Here is a 9,929-nt window from a genome sequence, read left to right as displayed (position 1 = left end):
ACCCAAATGTTCACGCAAAGAAAGAAGGCGTAACTTTATTGTTGCTGCCGCCATGTTGTGAAGACACTGTGTGTTCCGTTGCGAAAGCGAAAATGCTTTGTTTGGTCTTCCAAAAGAGGACACGACTAGAAATCAGTGGTTAAGTTGTATTTACAACACTGTTCCAGAACAGTTCAACCCAAATATTCAGATGTGTCGGCTGTTCTGACTCACACTGTAAGTACGTTTTCATATTTAAAGGATTTGCCAATGAAAATTCAAACACGAGTTTTAAGCAGTGTAGAGTAGCGCTTGTTTGTCATTTCAGAAAGGCGGGGCATAGAGGAGAAACAATAATGTACAGTGTGTGGAAAATGTGTTTTTTGAACGTTAAACCGCATAAACACATTTCATTACAACAAATACACAAAATAATGTTCTTTTTAGCAACATCATATGACCCCTTTAACGTACCTGTTATACACATTATTAACTGTTTGTGTCTCCTCTTCTCTCTTTCCCAGATGCCTCACGAGTCCACAGTGGAGCACACTCATGTAGACATAGAGACTGAGTCTCCTCTGGCCACACGCAACCGCCACTGTGTGGACTGCAAGGACATCGACTGCAAAAGAAACCAGCTCACACGCTCCATCAGCGAAATCAAACCGCCCCACCTGTTCGCTCAGCCGCCACAAGAAATCACACACTGCCACGACGAAGATGATGACGAAGAGGAGGAGGAAGAATAGATGTTTTTGACCTATTCTAGGGTAAAGATCTGTAGGATGATGATGATAGAGTGATGAGGATATCGTGTGAGGTAGAAAAGGAAGAGTGAGTGTATGAAGTAGACTATAATTGCCAAACTAAGCTCAAAAAGCTGATGTTCACAGTACCAGACTTCATTTCACCCTAACTGACAGTTTCCTCCGTTAAAGATAACTAATACATAAGTTTGTTTAAAAAAACTTTGCGATCTGGAATTGTTTATCAGTCACTATAAAAGCACATAATGTCATGTGATAAACATCCAGTGGAAACACAGTGGAAGGGATACGCACTCTACTGTGAACTGATGGTAAAACTTATGAGTTTACATGCATCATACAGCCAGCATGCTGGGAAAGACTCCGAAAAATCAAAGCCTGTTAGGACGAGTGTTAAAGTCTGTGATTGGATCCTTACAGATACACATCTTATTTTTAGGTATGTTATAGTCATTTTTTACTATTGTTTTTAACAGTTTAGACATAACTTTCGAGTAGCCAGTCCATCCAGCTTGGTTACTACCTCCTGCAAAAACTGTATCCAATAACTGTTCCTTTAAAAAAAAAAAAACTCTCTCTGTGTGTGTTAAAGCTGTGTGTGTTGGCAGGGTGTTTGTGTTGAAGTCCTGCGTGTGTTGAGAATCTGAATGAAGCACAGAAAACCGAAGCACGGTTCATTGTGACGTGCATAAGGAAGTGCAGCCAACACAAGAATCCAGTTACTTGGCAACAGCATGCAGCTGCTTTTTTTTAGAGGTTTGTTGTTAACCTCTTGGTTTTCATCTTTTTTTAATGCAGAGATTTTGGCTAGCACTAATGCTACAGAGTAGCAAACATATGCCTCATATATCAGGGCGCAAAATGAGTCCGAACACACACAGACACACTGCTCTAATTTTGGAAACAATGTCACATTGAACAATGACATACTGTATTTTTATACTCTTATATAAGCTAAACAGAACGGTCTAGTTTTGTGTCAAACATTACGTGCCATTAATATCTGCCTCACATAAGACAGATGCAAACTATTCAAATATACGTGCAGTAAGTGACCTTGTTATGCAAACAAATATTTATAACTGTGTTTTATGGCCTGCGCAGCTTGTTATTACACATCAGTAAAAGTAAAGTCATTGAGAGAAAAAGTACAAAAAAGTAAACAGCTGGACATTGTGAAGCTGATAGGTTGAGAAAGTGCTGATGCTTTGGTGACTGTTTCTATGGAAATGAATGTAGTCCTGGATAATGTTTGAACTCTGTTGATGGTTTACTGTCATGTGGACCAAAACGGTGTAGAGAAATTGTGTTTGATTTAGCTTCAAGGGTCCCATTAGACACTTTTAGGTGTCCCCACAGCAAGTATGTGGAGTTTTTAAAGAAATAAACGTTGTTCTTGAGTATAATGGTGGTTCACGGTTTAGAGAGGAAGCGGTTTTAGCTGTGGGAAGTGTTCCAAGAGCATGAAACGGGTAGATTAGGATGGTTAGTGTGACTTTTATATGCATTAATCAGAGATAGTATGTAGGATCTGATTGAATGAAGCTACCCAATCCATAGTGTAACATGTATTACTCGTATGCATATAACTGTATTGTTTTTTATTTTATGAGAATGTAATTTTTTTTTTCTCTCTTCATGAGTCTGACTCATTTTTTTTTTTAAGCGAAGACCAATTAGGTCTAAAGTCTAAAGGTTTTTGGTGAGGCCCAAAAATGTTTTTTTTTTTTTTTTTAGGTTTTCAAAAGTCTGTTTCCAAGGAAGCAGTTAAAGAGATATTTTTAAATGTACAATGCATATTTTATGTGTCAGTTTTGGTTTATAGTTTAAAAACAACTGGACATCCTAAAACGGGGCAGTTCTTTCAAAATATACTTGTCCTTGTATACAGTATAGAGAAAGTGTTTTTTAGGTCCTGATAAAAAAAGAAAAAGAAAAAAAAGATCCAGCATCCCTCTTTCCTCTGTTTTCATTAGCTTTTTATACAAACTCAGTATTGTGGGGGTGTGTATATACATAATCCAGCCGGTTCCCTGGACATTGATGAAAACTAGTCCTAGGCTAATTTGCACTGGTGTTGGCAGTTGTCCTTTTTAGATGTCTATGCAAGGGACACTGACTTAGATTTATATTTAAAAAATAATATAATAGAAAATGCATTGAGTTTAAACAGTATTCGTCCAATTTTCCCAATAGTATATTCTAGATACCTCTTTAATGGGTGAAGGGCTCATCCATATAGTCATAGGTAGCATTGCATACATCTCTGTTTGAACCAATGTTTTCATATTACATTTTGGCATAGTTTATAGTGTAGTTGCGTGTTAAACGTGCCAATAACTTACTAATATACTGAGTATTTGTTCCTTTCTATTTCTTACCTTTTTAATTTCTGAATTCTTTTTTTTTTTTTCATGTTTCATACAGACTATTTTTTTGTGACTACTAGCTTTCAGTTTAGCAAAAGGATCTGTTGAGGAGATTGAGCAAAATAGACATGGCATTTATTAATCCAGTTTGTTTGTTTAGGGCAAGTGATTTCATGTCTCCAAAATTCAGTTTTGTTCCCTGAATTATGATAGCTTTTGATTTCTAGAGTTCTAAACTTATACATATAGGAAATTGCATTGCAATGTAAAAATAAAAATAATTTTCCATAATAAATTCACTATTGGTCTCCTGTCTTGTTTACTTCTAACTAGCATTTAACTACATTTATATGCCATGGCAAGTTTTCTGTTTAGAATAATGAAGAACACCTTGGAACATGGCATCCTAACTAGCCTATACCACAATGAGCAAAAGGACAATTCGCTGGCCATTTAGATTCTATTTCTGATTTCCACAGTGACAATGTCATGTGTCTAAAATACCACTCCACATATGTATACTGCATATTACACATTAAATATGTTGGAACATGCATGGTGTCCATTCAAACAAAAGTGATCCCCAGTTTCTTGAGCAACATGAGCCTTACCCAATCTTAACCAGTCCTGACAGATCATCTGTCTTTACAAAGCAAAAATGCTGTGATGTACAGTCAGTCAGAATATAATTGATGTTTAATATGCAGATCAAATAATGAACAGAATTACCTGTGTGAGTTGTTAGAACACACTGTTTGCAGCTAGGATTTCTTTAAAAAATGTTTTTAGATTTTTATGAAAGAACAGCATAAAGAACACCGTACCACAGTGAAACTGAATGAATGTTTAATAGCACTTTCTAGAACCGTTTTCCTCCCTAGGGTTTACATTTTAGTTACAAAGTAGCTACAATTCAGTAACAAAGAAAATAAACACTGTAAAAAGCCAGAACCTGTATTTAACCCCACAACATCATCTGTCTAGGAAAAAATAATCAATGTTGGCTTTCATTTACTAAATAAAGCCCAACAATCTCTGATCTCACTTCTTAAGTAAAATCTTTGGTATAAAGAGCGCATCAGTTTGAAGATTACAACCTTGTCAAGGTTTAGTTTGGCTAAATTGTTAGACCATAGTGCCAAGCAGTGGCTGTCTGTGGTAGTGACCCATGTATAAACAATGCAAGTAATGCTTTACTGTTGTTTATCCATTGTGGTTCAAATAATGAAAACATCTAGGTCAAAGTCTTAAAAGCTGCCTGAATCAGATTTACCACAAAGTCTAACATTGTAGAAAGAGGGTCATGCAGCTGCCACCTATAACAACATATAGGAATGTTTATAGGAATAAGTTGTATGATGTTTGATGATAGGCGGTTTGGGTCTCTGAGAAAAAAGGATTTTTTTTTCAAAACAAAACAAACCCCCCCAAAAAAAAGTATGGCAAGGGAGAAAATATAAGTTGTTCATCATTAAATGAATAGTTCACCAAAAAAATGAAAATTTGCTGAAAATGTTCTCACCCTCAGGCCATCCAAGATGTAGATGAGTTAATTTCTTCATCTGAACAGATTTGGAGGAATTTAGCATTACATCCTCTGCAGTGAATGGGTGCCGTCAGAATGAGAGTCCAAACAGCTGATAAAAACATCACAATAATCTACAAGTAATCCACATGACTCCAGTCCATCAATTAACATCTTGGGAAATGAAAATCTGTTTGTAAATAATTATGTAAAAATATTTTTGTTCTGGCCAAAATAATAGTTCATAATCCATAATATTGCTGTCTCCAGTAAAATTCTCCCCCCACCCCCCCATTGAACTCTCACATAAAAATCCACCCACATATTTGTTTAGAATTGTTTTTGCATGTAAACTGTGCTTGATCTGTGCATATTTCTCTCCTGATTCAGACAAGACAACTTTTTCACTGGAGAAAGCAATATATGGATAGAGGACTTGTATTTTGGCCAGAAGCAATGGTTCGTTTGCAGCTTTTCACTTCACAAGACGTTAACTGATGGACGGGGCTTGTGTGGATTACTTGTGGATTATTGTGATGTTTTATCAGCTGCTTGGACTCTCATTCTGACGGCTCCCATTCACTGCAGAGGATCCACTGGTAAATTTCTTCAAATCTGTTTCCATGAAGAAACAATCTTCAATGTACAATCTTCTTGGATGGCCTGAGGGTGAGTACATTTTCAGCAAATTTTCATTTTGAGTGAACTATTTATAAAAAAATTAAAAAGAAAGTGTATACTTCTAAATACAGCTGTATGCATAGCAGGAGTTTCTAGCGTTCATATAAATAAAGACAACATTATATACATAAAGGTAATACACACAAGTACAGCCATTTAAACACTATGGCACCTTTCTTACAGATGTATGATGGGTAAAACAATTTAATGTAGTAGTTGTTTTAATGATGTGGTGAAGACTCATTTTGTTACTGCCTGGATTCAGTTAGGAATCGCACAAATGCATATCGATTCTCCCTTGCATAAAGTCCTGACAGCTCTGGTTTAATTGAATTAAGACCGCCTTCAGCTTTAAATGTAGTTATTGTGCCTTTGATAGAATTAACATTTTAAAGCAGACAAACAGGACCTGTTCATCCTTTGAATTGAATCCAAAATGTCTAAGAACAAATATACAAATACGATACAATAAATGCATACAAATAGAACTATAATTTACAATACAGTAATCATGATAAATCATCTTTTAAATAAAATGCGTTTCATTGCACTTGTTAAAAATTAATATGATTTGTTTTAAAGGCAATATAATGATTCATTTTTTAAAAAGGTGTAAAAGGTACTGTGGGATATACCAGATTTAGAACAATAAAAATAATCATTTCTGAAATATACATGTAAAAGACTCTCACCGGTACATATACAATGATGTATTTGTAACTATTTATATATAGCATGTGCATGATATCAGTGACACTCATAGAGGCACACACATACACAATTTACAGACAGGTGTTTGCAATGTGCCGACAATTATATCCTCAGACATGCACGTATGTACAAACGCATACAAAATAAATAAATATGTGAGTAGAATGCTCTCGGTTCACGGTTTCCTTCAAAGCAGTATTTGGAACAGTCTTTGATTTACCCTATTACAGCATCTGCCTGGAGTGTTTCTTTTGTGTTTGTGAACATCACGGGGCAGTTCGAGTATAGCTGGAGGGGCTCGTCAGAGCACAAAAATGTCCATCCTCCAAACTCTTTGGTCTGGGGGACATAAACGCTGTGGTTTATCCGAATGAATGGGACTGGACCGTCTGTTGCCTTGGGTCAACCCAAGCTCAGGCCGTGGTAGGAGTGCACTCAGGTTACAGTGGTTTGGGGTGGTGAGCAGCTCCAGGGTTCTGCTATCCGCTTCGTTCCACCACCCCACTGAGGGCTAGATGGCCCCTTCGCTGTGGCCTGTGTGGTTCGTCTTGTTGTGGGCCACGCAGTTCTGTGTCTGGTTGAACAGAGTGGTGGTTTCATCGGTCACTCCGTCATGGAGCTCTGTCAAAGTCATTTCGATTTTGGTGTACTCGCTCTCTGAGGACTGTGGCGTCTTGTCCATGCGTGATGCCATGACGGCGTTCTGATACTGCTGGCGCGTTACCTGTCAATAAGAGGTAACGAAAAACCAAATGGGTTAAGACAAAACGAAATAATCAAATCAAGGTGAATAAACAGGTTGTAACAATTTTTCATTGTTTAATAGAACTTTTATCTTGAAATTTTGTCTCATGTATGGATTGACCCTTTTCACAGATGTATCACTGATGCCACATTTCCACAGACATTACAATTGTAATTCTAGCAAAGTATTTTATATTTTCATTAAAATAAAAACAAACGTTTCTAATAAAACGGCTGAGGGAGTGGCAGCAAATTTGACACCTTTCTCTCTTCTGACCAATGTAGTCATTGCTATTGGGACAACTGGAAAAATGATATTTTTGTAGTTTCCATTCACTACTACAGAAGTTTACCCAAATATGATGACTTCCACTTCGGAGAACCTGGAAATTAGAAATTTGTTTCCATTGTTTCTGTTGTCTTTTATTTTGGAATTTTAAATCGATCTGTTCATCGTCCATTCTTCTCTCTTACCCTTAAAAAGAAACATGCCCAGTATGGTTTTTTACTGCTTCATAACCACATAAAGTGTTTACTGTGTATCAGACTGAAATTATAAATGACCTTGTTAATCCTGCCTCTATAAAGCCACTTTACCATGACCAAGTATGCCATGTTTCTGATCCAACCAAGCATTTAAATATCGTCTTACCTTAGTATAATATTATTGGGAGATATAGAGTGACAACTGATATTTCTATCATTTTTAGACACATACATTTTACATCTAACACATTTTTTGGGAATGTGTTTCCCTCATCTAATTGTTAGGGATGTAACGATTCACTCAACTCACGATTCGATTCGATTCCCGATTTTGATTTCGCGATTCGATTCGATTCGATTCACGATTATTATAATTTTTTTTAACAAAATTAGATTTAAGACAAATTATAAATTAAATGTGTCCTTTTATTATTGCTTGGACAAAATGCTACACATTTCTTTGTGAAATTGAAATATAATACTATAATAATATACTAATATAGCACTTGCATATTACTGCTCTTTTGTTGGTTTTGATTGCTTCTATTGTCCTCATTTGTAAATCACTTTGGATAAAAGCGTCTGCTAAATTACAAAATTGAAATATAATGTAAATTTAAATAACAAAACTAAATTGAAATTTTAAAACAAGCCCCAAATCAAATAAATAAGTAACACAAATAAAATAAATATCTTCATATAAACAAAATAAGGCTTTGTCTGTGCTCTTTCCTTTTAAAATTAGAGGCAACCACTGCATTTTAATCTTGATCCAAACAAAGATGCTGCATACATGCAACATGAGCAGTTTTTAAACTAAATTAGATTGTATAGTTTCGAAATTTGAAGCAAAAACAGAATGGTTTGACTTCAGTTTTGTGAAACTATAAATAAAAATATCTGCATGAAACAGCAAAGTTGAATGAGAGGCAGATTCACTCTCTGCCAGCAGGTGGAGCTTAAAGCGTTTCCTGGTTTCCGCTGTAAACATAGCAGTGCTGAACTTACGAACTTTAATATGCATTATACAGAGGCAAGATGAAAAGAAAAAATACCATCTAAACTTTTCTAAAGACAGTAAGTTCCCCTCAGACATACATTCATATAAACTCCTACCCCTAAATGAATCGCGATTTGTTTAGCATCTCAACCGATTTGAATCGTCACATATTTGAATCGATTTTCAACCGGCTCACAGTTAATCGTTACATCCCTACTAATTGTGATTCAATCAACCAAAGTGCATCTTTATATGAGGTGTAAACAGGGACTACGTTTCCGTGAAGATCTTTTAACATCCATGGAAACTTCCCATTGCACAAAAGGTTCTATAGAGGGAAAGGGTTCTTCAGATTATTAAAATGTTCTCTATACTGAGAAAATGTTTTTTCTTTTTGTTCAATGAAAGGTTCTTTGGGGAGCCTAAAATGATTATTTTATGAAATCGCTATGAAAACCCTCTTTTTGGAACGTTTCTTTCTAAGAGAGCTCATTCCATAGCCACATCAGAGCCAATGTCCATGACCATGACCAGTCTCCATCTGCCACAGACCCTACCCAGTGCCCAAGTCCACGTCTGTCCCAGAGCTAACACTCAAATCCACATTTGCCATCGAGCCACAGCCACTGGTTTGCTGTCACTGAGCTACAGCCATTAGGCCACAGTTTGAACACCGAGCCCCGCAATGGGCGCCACAATGGTCTCAAAAAATGGCTTCTGAAGAATTACACGGATTTTGTTTTGGGTATATTGGTTGTAATGACAAGAAAATGTACAGAAACTTGCAAGTGAGCTTGTGTGTTTGTGCAATTATGTTTACCTTAATATACTGTACGTCTGACAAAGCTCTGACAGAATAGTCCGGCACATATATCTGCAGGAAGGCATTGAGCTGGTGGTTACTGCTGCCCAGTGACGGTGTGATGGCTTCAATCCGCTCGCTGCGATTTAACGAGTCAGAATGGTTCAGTCCAAATGACCGAGGGGGCGATTTGTTTTCTGCACAGGAAAAAGGAAAGCATCAGTATTGTATTAATCATGAAAAAACAAACAGATACAATCAGGGATGCAGAAATTATCTCAAAAGGGAGGAGGCACACTGTAAAACTTATCAGCCTTGCTCATGAATATTAATTATCTATAATTGTTTGACCAGCCTGATGTAGCAACAATGGCGTGAGTTAGGGGCAGGACTATCTGTTTGTCTGACCTATAATACAATAGGGGTGTGTTTCAAACCAGTTTAAAAGTACACTATTTCGTTCAAAAGTTTGGGGTCTTTTTTTTTTCAAAAGAAATGAATACTTTTCTTCAGCAAGTATGCACTTAATTGATCAAAAGTGACAGTACACACACACACTGATCTTCTGAACTGTCTATTCATCAAAGAGTCCTGAAAATATTGTGTCATGGCTTCTACAAAAATATGAAGCAGCACAACCGTTTTCAACATTGATCATAAGAAACGTTTCTTGAGCGACAAATCAGCATATTAAAGGGGTCATATGATGTTGCTAAAAAGAACATTATTGTGTGTATTTGGTGAAATGAAATGTTTATGCGGTTTAAGGTTCAAAAACACATTATTTTCCACATACTGTACATTATTGTTTCTCCTCTATGCCCCGCCTTTCTGAAACGCGTCGATTTTTACAAAGCTCATC

At 36.4% G+C, this 9,929-nt stretch overlaps 2 protein-coding genes across 3 annotated transcripts in view; one reads left to right on the top strand and one right to left on the bottom strand.

The window, feature by feature from the left end:
- Positions 1 to 2,688, top strand: part of LOC107699105 (cytosolic purine 5'-nucleotidase-like) — a 38,771-nt gene extending 36,083 nt beyond the window's left edge. Inside the window, exon 18 of the mRNA XM_016500280.1 lies at positions 504 to 2,688. Coding sequence (XP_016355766.1) covers positions 504 to 731 — 228 coding nt within the window. The 3' untranslated portion in view covers positions 732 to 2,688. The remainder of the gene's footprint in view (positions 1 to 503) is intronic.
- A 3,243-nt stretch (positions 2,689 to 5,931) lies between these two features.
- Positions 5,932 to 9,929, bottom strand: part of LOC107699104 (metal transporter CNNM2-like) — a 37,264-nt gene continuing 33,266 nt past the window's right edge. For both annotated transcript variants that reach the window (XM_016500279.1, XM_016500278.1), the window contains 2 exons: positions 9,086 to 9,264; positions 5,932 to 6,759 (listed from right to left, as the gene is read on the bottom strand). In XM_016500279.1, the coding sequence (XP_016355765.1) occupies positions 6,547 to 6,759; positions 9,086 to 9,264 (392 nt within the window). In that variant the 3' untranslated portion in view covers positions 5,932 to 6,546. The remainder of the gene's footprint in view (positions 6,760 to 9,085; positions 9,265 to 9,929) is intronic.

The sequence above is a fragment of the Sinocyclocheilus anshuiensis genome, unplaced genomic scaffold, assembly GCF_001515605.1.
Source record: "Sinocyclocheilus anshuiensis isolate Anshui unplaced genomic scaffold, SAMN03320099.WGS_v1.1 scaffold94, whole genome shotgun sequence".
NCBI classification, from domain to species: Eukaryota; Metazoa; Chordata; class Actinopteri; order Cypriniformes; family Cyprinidae; genus Sinocyclocheilus; species Sinocyclocheilus anshuiensis.
The sequence above is the reverse complement of the archived record's forward strand: the minus strand, read 5'-3'. Positions and strand labels throughout refer to the sequence as shown.